Source organism: Alternaria metachromatica (assembly GCF_023757995.1).
Source record: "Alternaria metachromatica strain BMP 0045 chromosome Unknown scaffold_14, whole genome shotgun sequence".
Lineage (NCBI taxonomy): Eukaryota > Fungi > Ascomycota > Dothideomycetes > Pleosporales > Pleosporaceae > Alternaria > Alternaria metachromatica.
In genome coordinates, this window is record NW_026055505.1 from 673,460 (window position 1) to 688,561 (window position 15,102).

The 15,102-nt window shown below is 52.3% G+C and overlaps 4 protein-coding genes across 4 annotated transcripts; all 4 read left to right on the forward strand.

Moving 5' to 3' along the window:
• Positions 1-230: 230 nt before the first annotated feature.
• Positions 231-1,448, forward strand: J4E83_006519 (uncharacterized protein; the record flags this gene model as incomplete). The annotated part of the gene is made up of 1 exon (XM_049333431.1): positions 231-1,448. The coding sequence occupies one exon, from the start codon at positions 231-233 to the stop codon at positions 1,446-1,448; it is 1,218 nt and encodes a 405-aa protein (XP_049187607.1).
• A 5,310-nt stretch (positions 1,449-6,758) lies between these two features.
• Positions 6,759-7,988, forward strand: J4E83_006520 (uncharacterized protein; the record flags this gene model as incomplete). Its single annotated transcript, XM_049333432.1, has 2 exons — positions 6,759-6,763; positions 6,848-7,988. 2 exons carry the CDS (start codon positions 6,759-6,761, stop codon positions 7,986-7,988), a joined length of 1,146 nt encoding a protein of 381 aa, XP_049187608.1.
• A 3,902-nt stretch (positions 7,989-11,890) lies between these two features.
• On the forward strand, positions 11,891-12,916 carry J4E83_006521 (uncharacterized protein; the record flags this gene model as incomplete). The annotated part of the gene is made up of 1 exon (XM_049333433.1): positions 11,891-12,916. The coding sequence occupies one exon, from the start codon at positions 11,891-11,893 to the stop codon at positions 12,914-12,916; it is 1,026 nt and encodes a 341-aa protein (XP_049187609.1).
• Positions 12,917-13,434: 518 nt separating this feature from the next.
• On the forward strand, positions 13,435-15,033 carry J4E83_006522 (uncharacterized protein; the record flags this gene model as incomplete). Its single annotated transcript, XM_049333434.1, has 2 exons — positions 13,435-13,735; positions 13,805-15,033. The coding sequence occupies 2 exons, from the start codon at positions 13,435-13,437 to the stop codon at positions 15,031-15,033; spliced, it is 1,530 nt and encodes a 509-aa protein (XP_049187610.1).
• Between the last annotated feature and the right edge of the window lie 69 nt (positions 15,034-15,102).

A 15,102-nucleotide genomic window follows, 5' to 3' on the forward strand; every position in this document is an offset into this window, starting at 1 on the left:
CAAGAGGCACGGCAGCGACAGACTTTTCAACCGGAGTCCCAAATTGAGAAAAATGGCGGTGAAGCGGGTGCTAGCGCCGGCCAGCTCGATCACCCGCATGCTGTCAACAAGTACTAAAGCTAGGGCAGCGGCACATCGCGCCTCCCTGTCCGCGTCCGACAAGACTCTAGAGGGTGACTGTTGCGTCGGCTACTCGTACACAGCAGGAACCCTCATCGACGACCACGACCATGTGGAGAACCGGCCTCCTCTACCTCGACCGCGGGGACAGCTCCATCCTCAACGCTCTGCGCAATGCGGGGTACGATACACAACAACAGCCCGGCACGCCTTCACGATCACCTTCGCGCCGCTTCTCCATGGCGAGCGACACGGAGAGCGCCCTCGAGGGCAAGCTCAAGCACGAGATGCGACAACAGCAGGGCGTCCAGCACTGGGTCATGCCGCCGGAAGTCAACGGCCTGAAGTTTGCCAGTCCCCGCGCCAGCCCGCGCACACGAGCGATTGACCCAGCCGATGCCCTGGGCCTCTCCACCGACGCCACCCTCTTCGAAGAGCCGCTCCTCTACTCGCTGGATCGAATAAAGGAAGACGGCCCGCCCGACTACTTCGCCTACGACGACCTCGCCAAGTCGCCGTCCCTCAAAGGCGACAGCGAAGAAGCTGTGTCCGTCACCAAGCGCCGCCCCTCCCACCTCCGCACACCCTCCACCCCCACCATCGAATCACGACTCGCCAGTGCGCAACGGGCATCGCGGTCGCTTCCCCTCCGAGCCAAGACCAACGAAGGCCTGCTCCAGCTCCAGGCCAACACATCCAAGCCGCAGCGCCCCGCCAACACGCACCAACGCCGCATCTCCCTCGGCCTCCCCATCAAAGCCGCCAATGCGCAGGACCAGAACCCCCGCCACCACAGCCCGACCACCCGCTCCCTCCACCCATCAACCCCCAAGAAGCTGCCAAAGAAGACCGGGCCCACCTCGGCTATCCAGCAAGAGCGGGACTTGGAGTACAAGCACCGCCACACATTCATCGGCACCGCATCTCTCGACGACTTCCTAGAGGTGCTCGACGTATCACCCGAGAACAACATCACAAACAAAGAAGCGGTAATAAGGGCATTCATCCTGTTGGCGTCAAGTGAGCGCCTGCTAGCACGACAAGCATCGCTCAAGCCCGACGGCTGGAGCGTCCTCGCGCGCACATCCGCCGACACTGTCAACACCGACTACGTCGAGCAAGCACATGCCAAGCTCGGCTCCATTGTCCTCCGCCAGTTCCTCGACCTCATCACATTCAACGAGGAAGAAGAGGCCAACGCCATGGCCGTCGTCGAAGCCTTCACCGCCGCAAGTCATCTGGATGCACAAGCGAGCAAGAACCAAGCGAGCAAAGCCAAAGCCTTTCGGAAGCGAATGGTAAAAGACGGAGCCGCGCAACCCCAATAGCCGGGGAACCGCAAAGTTTGTTTGTTTGTTTGTTATGTTTCCAGCGTTCCTTTTCCATCTTCCCTGATTCCAACAAATTTGTCTTTGCTTTTTTTGGTCCGTCATTCCCCTTCTCATGATAATGCGACACGATGATGCCGAATGTCTTATGTTATTACTATATAGCCCATCTCCTTCCTCTTCGTTTCGTCTGTCTACAAAAGAAAGACATGACTTCTAGTACCGGCATTTTTAGCGTTCCACTACAACCCCCCATCCCGCTCAGCCCATTTAGTTTCACTACTCAATCAACACAACCCCAACAATCATACCCCCCTTCCACCTCATCTCGCGCACGACAACACCTAGGATAGTTCAAATTTTTTACATCCCCCCCAGGCGACAATGACCTTGCTTGTAAGGCGCGGCTATCGACTAGAATAGATCAAATTCGAAGCCGAGATATCCCTGTTCACCAACTTGCCTGTATGCCTAATGTTTTGTCTGTCAAGTCCGTCACCGCTTCTCACCCACCAACCACCCACACCGCTCATCGTGTCTTTTTTAGTTTTCGGTTTTCTTCGGTTGTCATATCCAGTCGCTCCAGCGTTCATCCTTGTTGCACTCTGTTATGACAGAGCCTCACCGTCCAATCTGGTTACTTACGTCATCGTCACCGTCGCCGAAGTTGAGAAGTTTCGATGTTGCTACCTGATCGGCTAGAGTTTGCGTCGATGCACTCACCGTATTGTCAACGTAGTCTTGATGCGCGTTGGACTTGATGGCCTTGTGTCGCATGTCCGTCTTGCCACACGCCGTCGTGAAAGAGTATCCAGTATGACCGCCGTCCATGGTCTCGTTAAGACAGTATTGCGACTGCCCATTTAGACAAAGTAACTCACATAGCAAGTGCGACGTTGCAAACCCACGCTATTCATGGTACAGTGTCTGGTGAGCTTCTTGAAATACTGGATTCGACACCAGGACGGTTTGTTGTAAGAGTATGAGATGTAGAAATAATTGTAAAAGTAGCTGTAGGAATAATCGTAGTGGTAGTACCAGCACCTGCCTAAACAAGCCACTGACTGCGGCGTGCATGTGCTTACCTAAACTTCGCTTATCATCTGGCAGGCGCAGCAGGTATCTAGCAGGCAACGGCCTCGAGAGCACTTCTGCCCCGCACCTCTCACCATTCATCCCAATCATCTCCCAAAGGTCCCATCACGGCATGGAGCGAGCACAAGTTACGAGTGCATCTGAGGATCCTTCAGGGAAGCGAAAACAATCTGTGGACTCACCGGCTGCCAACTATCAGAGCCATGCAGATACGTCCGAAACACGTGACGAAACAGTGTGTCAAGTATCGAGCAGCCTTTGCTCCCGATGTTCATCCATTGATGTCGAGAGCCTTTTCGTCCATCCGGGGAGACGAGGCATGAAAAAATTGATGACTCTCGGAAAGCTTGGGATAGAAGCTGAGCTGTCGTCATGCTCACTATGTCGCCTTTTCCATGCGGTGAGGATACAAAGTAGCGCTGGTACCAAAGACTACGCTCTGCACTGCATAAAGCCTCCTGACACCTACCACATAAAGGATGGAACAGTACTAGCTGTGTATGAGGATCCTGTGCGGCTGTCAACGCTTATGGATCGAGCGTCTTCCGGCTTCATTGCATGTTCAAGCGCGTCAAAGGCAGATCCCCACGCGAATTCACTAGGGGCGAGACTTCTCGATGCAGCCTCGATCGACTTCGACATCATTCGAGGTTGGCTACAGCATTGTGGTCGAGAGCACACATGCTGGAGGCAGTGCACTGAAGTTGAACTATCAGCTCTGAGTCCAAAAGAGCTGAAGTTGATCGACTGCGAACAGCGACGGATCGTGCCAGCATTGTCAACATACGAGTATTCTGCACTCAGCTATGTGTGGGGTACTGGCAGATCTGGCGATGATCAGTGTGTCAATAATGAACTTCCCACAGCCCTGCCACGCACTATCGAAGATGCCTTCAAGGCCAGCAAATTGCTAGGTCTTCGATATATCTGGATCGACAGATACTGCATCGACCAAGACGACGATGCTGAGAAACAAATCCAGATACAGCAAATGGACCTCATATATCAAAATGCGTTCGTGACCATAGTCGCTGCAGCAGGCACTGATCCATATTTCGGCCTACCTGGCGTTGGCGCTACCCCGAGAACTCTCCGACCAAGTGCCTGGGTTGGAGGACGATGCCTTATATCCACTCCGCCAGACCCGCGGACGCTCATCAAGGCTTCTAGATGGTGGCATCGAGCATGGACGTATCAAGAGAGCTTTTTCTCCACCCGACTTATCGTTTTCACAGAGCAACAAGTCTATTATGAGTGTCGAGCTGGTCTTGCTTTCGAGACAGTCAAAGGCCTCAGCGACAAGCAAAGAGGAATTTTCGACAATCAGATCGACTACGCAGTGAATACTCCCTGGAAGATCTGCTCTCGTCTGACTGATTTCTGTGGGAGAGAGCTATCTGTCGGCTCTGATGCAATACGCGCATTTGAAGGAGTGTTCCATAGCTTCAGGAACAACAGGCATCCCGTCTATCAATACCTGGGTATCCCTATCTTACACTCGGATGATGGATATCGTGAATATGGTAAGGGCGAGGCTTTCGCTGTCGGGCTCTCCTGGTGCAACACAGCATCAGGTACCAGGCGTTCTTTGTTCCCTACATGGAGTTGGGCTGGATGGACTGTGCCAATCAATTACGACACTATACCATTTATAGAAGGGCTTCAACTCAAAAATGAAAGACCATTGAAGGTATTCATAGAAAATCATGATGGATCACTTTCGGACATGGATGAGCAAAGCGACGTCTCGTTAGACACGGGCATACCTGGTTCCTCCAGCAAATTTATTCATATTGAAGCATGGATAATACCTATCGATATCCAGTACCTCTCTGACGACGAGATGGGCGACTGGAAAAAATCCCGTGAAGCACATCGATATGATGGGAATTACTCTGGGTACTTTGCCACATTCCAAGACGATCAGAGAACACTTCGGCTTCCCCTGTATTTATTGCATCAGCAGTACGACAAAGTCTTTCCTACACAGCAAAGCTACGTGCCAGACCTTCAACAAGGTAGTCTGTTAGGTATCGTGTTAGGCAGATGCGAAATTCTCCCATCTGATGATGTCAGAGATGATATCTTTGTCATGATCGTTCACAAGAAGGAGCATCATTACGAACGAGTTGGACATATGGTAATAAGGTATTTGTCCTACCGGTTCATCGCAGACAAAGGCGATTCTACTTTTGCAACACCTTGGCCGCTTTGTTTTCGCTTGAAGGAAAGGAGGACTATTCGTTTAGGCTGATGACAGCTTACAAGATCGTATCTAATGGGACTATGGTATATCGAGTGTTATGATCTATTCGAAGACACACCTAACGCGTCTTCTCACGCACGCTACCGAAGTAAGAAACGGAGAAGAACACTTTATCGATCGCGGATGTCTCCAGTCTTATGAGGTCGTTCAATCCGCACAACTCAAGTCTGATACGTTAGGTGTGATATAGCCCACCAACCAGGATCTATGGCAATACAATTAGGATTCTCATTTCTCTTCTACACGTCAGCGCCGCGGAAGTTTCGATATCGCTACCTAACCACCAACAGTTCGCATTCTTATACACGCCGTCGTGTCGTCTCCAAGTCAATGCGCATCGGGATCAAAAGTCGTATATTCACTGGCCATCCTATCCTACGCACCGTCACTGAAGAGTCTCAAGCATGACCTTGACATGTTTATAACACCGGTTACACAAACATCGCGAACTGTTCGTCCAGGCACGAACTTGCTACCCTTGGCACTGCATCCGGGGATTGAATCTCTATCACTGCACTTTGCATGCGGACAGAGTACCCTCCCCTGCATACCTAGTACGCGGCTACCACGGCTACCGGCACTTTTCGGAAGCCTGTCACCCAGTCTAGCCTCAACACCACAGCGCACGGCCTCGAGGCTGATACCTGCGCCACAGCATGCATCGTCACTGTGGCGCATGACTGTCTCATTCGCTGCCCACTCCAGGAACAGAGGCTTGGTGGACGGTTAGTACGGCGGCTTAGTCGAATTATGTGGACGAGGAATGTGCCGATACCCTGTTTTCGGTCCGCGTCTGCGTCGTAAGCTGCTGCGAGCTGGGACTTGGTGGTAGGAGAACACTTAAAAGTATAAGGGTTCGCCCACTTTTTCGTTCAGCCACAGCGGACAGCCACACCTTCAGTTTCCAGTCCTACTATAACCACGAGAGTATCTTCACGAGGAAGAAACACGACAACCTAGCACATCAACACGGATTAATAACACGCGCACAATGCCATCAAGCACAGTCCGTCCCCCCATCCTCATGACCCCATTCCCATGCCTCTCCCTTCTTCGACTCTGACAATCAACTACAGTCAACAGTCCTCCTCTACTTCCTCGCAATATGGATCCCCTTCCTGCCCGTCGCTATGAAGCGTGGTTGCGCCGCTGATCTCTTCATCAACATCGCACTTTGCATTCTCGGCTGGATCCCTGGTGTCATTCACGCGTGGTATATCATTAGTCAGACGGAGAAGGTTGCTGTGGCTTGAGAGGTTAGGGAGTGTGAAGGGGCGTTGGCGTCAAGAGACCTCGGGAATGAATTGGGGTGGGGAAAGGGCGTTTAAGTGAACTGCGGAGCACCGCGTGCATTGTTTCGATACAGAGGACCTAGGAAGTAATTCTTGAAATTTGCGTTAATAAGAAGATTTTGTTCCTGGGTGGCAGCGGGATCTAACTGAAGTACGCAACCGTGCACCACCCTGAACCGTTGAAGCTCCTTCCGTCATCCCGAAACCCCCCAAGCTCCACACGTTCGCTGCTGCAGCCCAACGTCATCAGTCCACCAACCCACCTACCCACCATCTCATCTACCCTCAATCCAGTTCCTGTCGCAATATAGATATCGCATGCGCACAATGTCATCCGACTACGGATCGGACATTGACTCCGACGTCGCAGATGCCGTCGATGAGATTGTCTCGTCGCAGCAAGCTCCCCCTTCCTCTGCGCAAATACCACGACCTGCGCTAAAGCCACTTCATATCAATACAGCTCCTACTCCACCATCGTCCTATGATAAATCAAATGAAATCACCCTCCAGCAATGGCACCAAGCCGCTTCAACGCCGCCGTCATCGTACAACGGATCGCCCGTGAAAGCTCCTCAGCCCCCAGCTTCAACACAGGCTTGGTGGGTTCGAAGTGGCTCAACGCCACCGCCCTCATTCGAGGCCGAACCCTATCGTATGACGTTTGGCAAACACGAAGGCAAGACGCTTGCGGAGATACCTGACTCCTATGTGAGGTGGTTGATTAGGAATCCCATCCCGAGTAGGCCGGTTGAGTTCACGGATGCGCTGAAAGAATGGGAAGATGAGAAGGCAGGGAGGCTTACGGCGTCGTCGCAATCGCAATCGCAATCGCAAGCGTCGCAGATGTCGATGTCGTCGCAGACGCAAGCTACACAATCATCTCAAGCCTACCAGGCTCCGCCTCCGTCGTCACAACCTGTGCTATCGAGCTCGCATGTCTCTAAATACACAAATCCTCCTTCGCCATCTCGTTCGCCGTCACCACCACCTGCCCTACAGCAACCACCTCCTCCTTCATCACAGCCCACGGTACCTCAAGAATCGCATGACGCACCTCTATACGTCCTCCCTTTCGGCGATTACAAAGGCAAGACTCTGCTTGAGGTACCAGAGGACTACCTCTACTATCTTGGTGCGAGCGAAGACAAATTGGCCACTTTGCCTGGTTTGTCTGATGCGCTCGGCTTGATGCAGAAGGGTCTACCTCCGGTCGCTATGAGGACGACGGCGTCGGCTCACGATTCATCCCAGGCTCTGCCACCGGCATCATCTACACCTGGCCCATATATGGGACATGAACCGCCTGCATCTAGTCAGCTCCCACAGATGAGCCAACCACAGCAGGCTCCGCCTCCTCCTTCTACTGCGCCTAGCCATTATTCCCTCTGCAAGGGCGACATGCCGAATAGTTCGCAACCTCCCGCACCGCAGCTCTCTGCCTCACAACCTGCTCAGCAGCCTCCCACGTCTCAACCTCCACCCCGCAAACAACCATACCGTTTCGACTTCGGCAAGCACGAAGGCAAAACCATCGCCGAAGTCCCTCCCGACTACATGGCCTTCCTGAAAAGCAAGGGGTTCACCGAAACAAACGAGACACTCGCTGCAGGCGTCGCAGAGTACGAACGCCACCACCCACCCATCGGGACTCCGCGCAAGGGAGAATACAGATTCACGTTTGGCAAGCATGAAGGAAAGACGGTGGCGGAAGTACCCTCTCAGTACATCTGGTGGCTCAAAACCCAAACGAGTATTCCCAAGGACAAACCTGAATTGGGGGCCGCTATTCGACAGTTTGAGCGGACTCAGAAGCGTACTCAGACCAAGACGCAGAATCGGAGTCGACGGAGGGCTTGGTCACCGATGTGCCCATGTTGTGATTGAGCGCCCATTGCAAGAATGCCTTACTCGTCGTTCAACGGAACAATACCCAGGCAAATCATGGTCTCCAGTACTACTGTGAGTAGTAAACGTCATTGCGGGCGCTTCCAGAAGATCGGTAAACCCAAGCTCGCGCTTAAGGTCAACTCGACATACATACACCATCTGGTAGATCACAACATCTTCTGGCTTGTATCTTGTCTGTCATATTTCCAAACATGACCAGGCAGTGCGCATTCGAGGGTTCGGGTGGCTCCTCCACGCTGGTTCAGGGCGGCACGTCAAAGCGATGAACCACCAGGCCATGTCTAGTCCGCGGACGGCCTATGCTACAACCTTACTGCGCTGCAGACCGATACTGCTAGAGTACGACATTGTTGTAACACGTCACGCCTCGCTGCTATTGTCGTGCGACATGTCCCCTAGTCAGCCATGATATGGGTCCATCACACGTCTGCTCCCGTGGGTATGCACTAGTCCCACTAATTGCGATGCGCACATCACTGGCATCAGGCCGGAATACTTTCATCCAACAAGCACGTACGCACGTCACGATTTTCGCTCACGCTAAGAGCTCTTGTACCCAGGGCAAACCTATGTCGCTGAGACTCTACAACACTCGTCTCAGCTTTTCGATTGCCAAATCCTTCCGTGACCCCACGAGCCGACCCTTGGAAAAACTTTATCCTTGTAGATAAAGCTCTACACTGTGCAGATAGTTTATTTGGTCCTTGATATAATGCCTGTGGAGTGGATGGATGTCACAGTTGTCGTTTGTCATCTTAACAGATTCGCGAACGACAGTTGTGACATCCGCTCACTAGTCAGGCATCAAGCCTGGGACCAAACCAGTGCCCAGATGAAGATTGTATAACGATTACATGTATTTTGTTTAGCATTTTTTTTATTTTTTTTTTCTCTGAATGTAAGCTGCCTTGGGTATCACTGAGGTATTTTGTATCATGGGTTTTGTATGCAGGCTACGATCAGCAATGTGAGTGTTGCTTGTACCAACAAATAGTCCATGTTGCGTCCTCCATGCGTTGGAAAGCCATACCATCCTTCTTTGCTACGAGTCGGCCAGCGCCTTCTGTCATTGGCAGCGCTGAACAGGGGTCGCGAGAATGTACGTGAGAGGCTGGGCAGGCGCTGGACGTTGCGAGGCCAGGCGACCCGTTGCTTAGCCGCAGCCAACGAGGCTGAGGCGTCTAATCTTTAGCATTGCCACCCAATGCCCCAGATCAAAACCAGCGCATGCCGGCTCTAAGGCCGTAGCTCCCGGTCTCAACTTTTCTTCCTGACACAAATCCCATATCATGGCTCCTGGTGACACAGCAAAAACGGTTATCAGATTTGCGCGCTTCAAGAACGCGGTTCTTGAGCTCTTCGAAGCACCTCTTGAATCCACCAATTACATCGCTTTCTCTCATGTCTGGGGCGACTGGGCCTGGGTTTCGATCCAGGGCATACCGTACGAGGTCAAAGCATCACAAGAGAAGGCACATTTTATCGCAACCCGCCTTCCCGCCTTGGTGGGTGATGGTGCCTTTTGGATGGACACGTTGACAGTCGATCAGCGAAATCCAGTTGAAGTCTCAGAGATCGTGGATGCCATTCCCGATATCTTCAGGATGGCAAAGAAAACAATGGCGGTCAGGGAATGCGACGGATTTCATGACTGCTGCATCGCTGCTGTTGCTGGGTTCAAAAATTCCACGGACTTTACCGAAAGACTCTATGATCATAGCCGTGACCGTATCGACCATCTCTGGGCTGAGTCGTACCTTCAGAGACTGTGGACCCTGCAGGAGTGCTTACTCTCTCATACGATTGAGTTTGTGGTTGGAGATCACAGTACGTTAAAGCAATTTGCTTGTTGCTTGTGGTTGACCAAAGCTCAGACCAACCCAAGGAGCTCGCGATGCGGGAACGGGCTCGCGACGATAGTGATATTAACCAGTATGAGACAGAACATGAGACAAAATGCATGACTCTCGCGTCTGCTCTTTTGGTTCTAGCCTACTCTTTCTCCGGCTTTCAGGGCAACACCGCCATACATAAGTTTGTCGAAGCTTATGTTTATGGAGGGACCGTTATCAATTCACGTAGCGTAAAGCGTAGACTGGATGAAGACATCCACTCGGGTCATTTTCTACCGGCGAACCGCGCATCGCGTAGATCAGCTACTATGCCTCGCGACTACATCTTTGCGACCATGCCTTCTTTCCCATGGTATACATATCCGAAGAAAGAGGCCTTGGCGATGTCATTCGGAAAGATTTATCTGGATCTCTATCAACAAGCTGAACGGTCTGGACATGCTTTTACATGCAGGTTCACTCGTTCAATGCTTGATCCTGCATGCACAGATCCCACGGACGGTTGGCGACCAAGCCAGTATATTCCAAGTCCGACGACGCTCGGCGATTTCCTCAAGCTGATGGGACAACGCGTACCCGAGGCTTCGAACGCCTTTTCACGGCATGTACACATTACCTCGGATGTTCAGATCAAGGAACTAGAAAGCGAATCCTCGCCAGACATTTTCATCGCCCGGCTAGAAGCCTGTTTTAAACGGTGCCGAATGCAATGGCTGGAATCATATGGGGGTGGTGAGCTTTCCAAATTCGGACATCTTCCGGATCATCGTTGGAAGCTCGATCACGCCGATGCCATGAGCTGCGGTTGGCTGCCCATTGATCCAGAGGATGCGATACGAGTGTCCGATGACAGAAGTCACTCTTGGACGAACATTGCCCCTGGACTGGGCTTCGTGGAAGACGAAAGTATAGCGGATCTCAGGAGCCTTGATCAGACTGAGCAAGAGGCGCGCATGAGCGAGGCTAGCGAGTACGTACCACTCTTTGTGCAGGCCAGGAAGATGCTACTATACTTAATGAACAACGAATATGAGATACATCACATGAGTGGAGCGCCGCGAGCAGATTGGGCCTACCTCAAGCAACAGATGCAAGGTCTCTCGTCAACACCGTTCCTATGTACCATGCTCCTCCTAGCTGGCATGGTCAATTGTCGCATTCCATTATCTGCCGCTGCGTGGGTCAACAAGCTCTTCGTCCCCGTATTCATTCGTCACCACGAAACCTTTGTTTCCGTCGGGCTTTTGGCAAAGCATGCACGCCAACCCAAGCATCAAAGACAAGAGCCTCTTTCCTTGTTATGTGTCGGTCAACATCTGCCTCCGCCCGATGAGAAGTCATTCGGAAATGAGTTGTTTCTCGTAGATCCAGAAACCAAGGTGCCGGTTGGCTTGGCCCCTGATATGAGCTCTGAATTTCACACGGATGAGGAACTTGCAAAAGTCGCGCTTTCTTTGTATAGCGGCTGTTGTACGGATTTAGGAGACAACAAAGTGGCTATCACTCCCCGTCTACTCTCTGATAAGCCGTCTGTCCCTAGAGAGACTTATATCGTGGGTCCTCAGTAGGCTATGGAGTGTGGTTGCCGATGACGGGAATGTGTATAGCTGTCGAAAAAACCAAGATACTTAGAGAAACTATCCTCTGCATATGATATGCGGTGGAAAGTCCCGATTAACTGCAATGGATGCAGAGTACTTTAGCGCGCTCTTGAACACCATCTTTCTGGTGTTTCTCTTCACCCCAACCGTTTACTAACCTTCGGAGAAAACATCTTCCGAGCACCTGACTGCTCACAACCGCTCCACCACCGCTTGCTCACCCGCCTCTTCCTCACCCGCCTCTTCATACTCGTCTCTCACTCACCCCGCAGCTGCCATATTTGGATCAAGCTACATCACACCTCGTGGAAACCTGTCATCATCCACGTGCGGAAGTCTCCGCAGCGCAGGCTACTCTAGCAACCAGTAAGTGCGCGCTCTATTTCTACCATCTACATTACCTGTGTTGACTATGCACCCAGAAATGGCCGCTGAGAGGCAAGTCAGATGGGGCAACGGAAATCGTCCGTCGTCGGTAGTGTCCAGTGACTTGCTGCCACAAAACCCATTTGTCCAGTCGGAAGCCGTCGAGAAGCTCAAGAAGCAGAAGGCCAAATACGAGGCCAAGCTCGCCAACATGGAGAGTTCCAAGGCCAGGCTCCAGTTCTCCATCGATTACCTTGAGTCAGAGCTTAGGGCGCAGAAGGCCGACTACGAGGCCAGGATCGCCGACGTGGAGAAACAGTCCCAGACAATGCTCGAGGATGCTATCAGGGTTCACAAGTCGGAGCTCAGCGACAAGGAGAAATGCCACGAGATCGACATCGAACGCGTGAGGCGCTTCATTGAGGCTGATGTCGCCAGAATATCGAAGGAATCCAAGACCAAGCTCAATCACCTCACCAAGGACTACGACGCCAAGATTTCCCACCTGAAGAACGAATCGCAGTCCAAGCTCGAGGGCACCATCAAGCACTACGAGGACAAGCTCAGCGACGAGAAGACCCACTGTGATACCGCACTCAACGACATGAAGACGGGCTACGAGACCACGATCGAGATGGAGGAGGAAGTCAAGGCCAAGCTCTATCACTCCATTGGGGAGCACGAAACCAGGGAGAGCGACATGGAGAACTCCTACGAAACCGCCCTCAAGGGTTGGAAGAAGGCCTACGAGGACAAAGTCGAGGAACTAGTGGTGCTCAAGGAGACCCGAGCCAAGGGAGGCGACTTTCTCAGCCCGATCACCGACAAAGTCGCGGACATCAAGGACAAGCATGTGGATGTCAACGACAAGACCGCGAACGTAATCGACAAGAAGCCCGAGATCGATGCCCTTAAAGGCACCATCGACGCCCTCAAAGACACCGTCGGTATACAAATAGTGGCTGCAGAAGATAACCGCGAGACTGTTAAGGACCTCCGTAAGACCGTCAAGGACCTCCGTAAGACCGTCAAAGACCTTCGAGAGCGCAACGCAAAGCTCGAAGCAGAGCTTCAGAAGAAGTAGAGCGCGGACCGCAACAGGTCAGCGCTAGCACCCTCATAACAACTAGGTAACCCTAGAGATTCTCGATGTAGCCACAAGATGTTTGTAGAAAATAAAATGGTGTAATTAGCTCAAGCTCAGTCGACAGTGACTCTTGGTCTTACACATTAGCAACTAATACATACGGGCCATCTCTTCCCCCTCTACCGCATAACCTTACTGTAACAGAAGCATCTCTCGAAATACGCTGAGATCTCAAAAGTGAAGGTGAAAGGGAATTAATTAGCTCCTCGCTTGATTCGTTGCGCACTGTCAGGTCCCAGCTTTTCCTGCGTCCGTTTCTCCCTCCCTCCACCGACTCCGGGTCACCAGTTTTTCCGCACGACAAAGCCGCTTGATCTTACAGCCAAGTCGAGCGACCGCACCAGGCCTACTGTACCGCCATTTCGGCTGCGCATCTTCGAGATCTCAGACGAGGTTTTCACAATCACAGTGACCCCCGACACATCCCACTACTTCACCGACGCCAACCGCCTACAATGACCACGATGAGCATCACACCTTTACTCAACACGCGTACTCCCGCATTCAACGCCATCGCTGCTCGGGTACAAGGTGCAAATTCGGACGATGAAGACATTCTCGAGCGGAATCAAGAGACAGACGATGAGGCGAGTGACGACGAGGCCATCGGCGAATCCAATGAGAGCGACGTTGGAGACATGAGCGACGACCACGGCTCATCAACGCCAAGCGTCAACACCCCGGTAGTATCCTTAGACTCGGACGACACAGCGTTCTCACAGGACATACTGGACCCGGAAGACCTGCCTGCCTTCGGTAAGTCATAATACTAGAGTCCCAGTCTTTCGCGTGCAGAATGCATGATCACTAACAGAGATGACTTAGGCGACGATCTGGACACCAAAAAATGGACGAAGCTCGCCCTCTGGCAAGAAGGCGGATACGAGGGCATGCTGAAAGTACTACTAAATGATGAGATCGCGGCTCATTGTCACGACTCTGCTACAGCATCAAACACGGATGAGCAGTGCATCCTCAGTCCGGCGCGCATGATGGTCGCTTCTATGGATAAGGATATTCTCAAGACTGTGATACGCGGTAATCTGGCTCTCCAAGCGAATAGCGACAGTGTCATACAGGCGCGCTTGGATGAGTTGTACGTCGAGGCCAAAGACAAACCGTCGATCTACTACCAGCTCTTCGTCGACGACGACGGCCGATCTCCTACGCCAAACGAACTCGGCAGCATTCTAAACACCATGGAAGAATACGTCAACGCAGCGAACCACACCCTCGCGAAAGAAATCGACAACGTCAAGACACCGTACATCGATCTGCTCAAAAGCCAGAGTGGCTTTAGGAAGTACACATGGACCAGCTCAGGAACAAAGAAAGGCAACACATACCGGGAGTTCCAGTCCGCGGCCAAGCTCAAGGAAGTCACCCGCCTGATCGAGAAAGTACGAGCGCGACTGAGCGGCTTGCCACCTCAGCACCACAACAAGCCGTTAAAGCATCCACTCGTTCACGTCGGATATTCAAACCGCTCCCAAGCCCGCCTCAAGAAACACGCCAGCCACTCTTACTATCACCCCGCCATGAACCTCGCCGAAGCAATCGCTGCCGTACTCTTCGCAAACAACACTCTTCCCAAACTATACAAGATGACCCAGTACATCATCTACATCTGTCACACCGCGTCTCACGCCTCGCTTTCCGAAATTGTATTAACCCGACTCGCGGAAGGCTACACAGGAAACGGAGGAGGGTTCAGTCACTATCCTGCGGGCCGAAGCGCCGACTCTGCGCTCAAAACGCCAGAGCAGGAATGGGATAATTGTGCTCAGTATGCGATTGAGCGGTCGCCGCTGAGGAAGAACCTAAAGAGCGATATCGCGCGGTTGAAGAAGAAGCTCCCTGATGCGAAGGGAAAGAAGTCGAGTCTGCTTATGAAGTCCGCTGATCGCGCGTTGCTCGCAAGAGCGAAAGAAATGAATGAGAGGACAAAAGCTGCGCGGTCGGAAGAGGATTCAGAGATACAACAGAAGGCTGCCAACATCATTGCAGAGTTTCGTAAACGGCATCCGATCCCGGAGGACGAGGCAAGTGTCTGAGCATTCGAGATTGTATGGGTGGTGGAACTGAGAGCGTGGAAACAAAAGCGATGATTTGAGCCTTTCGCT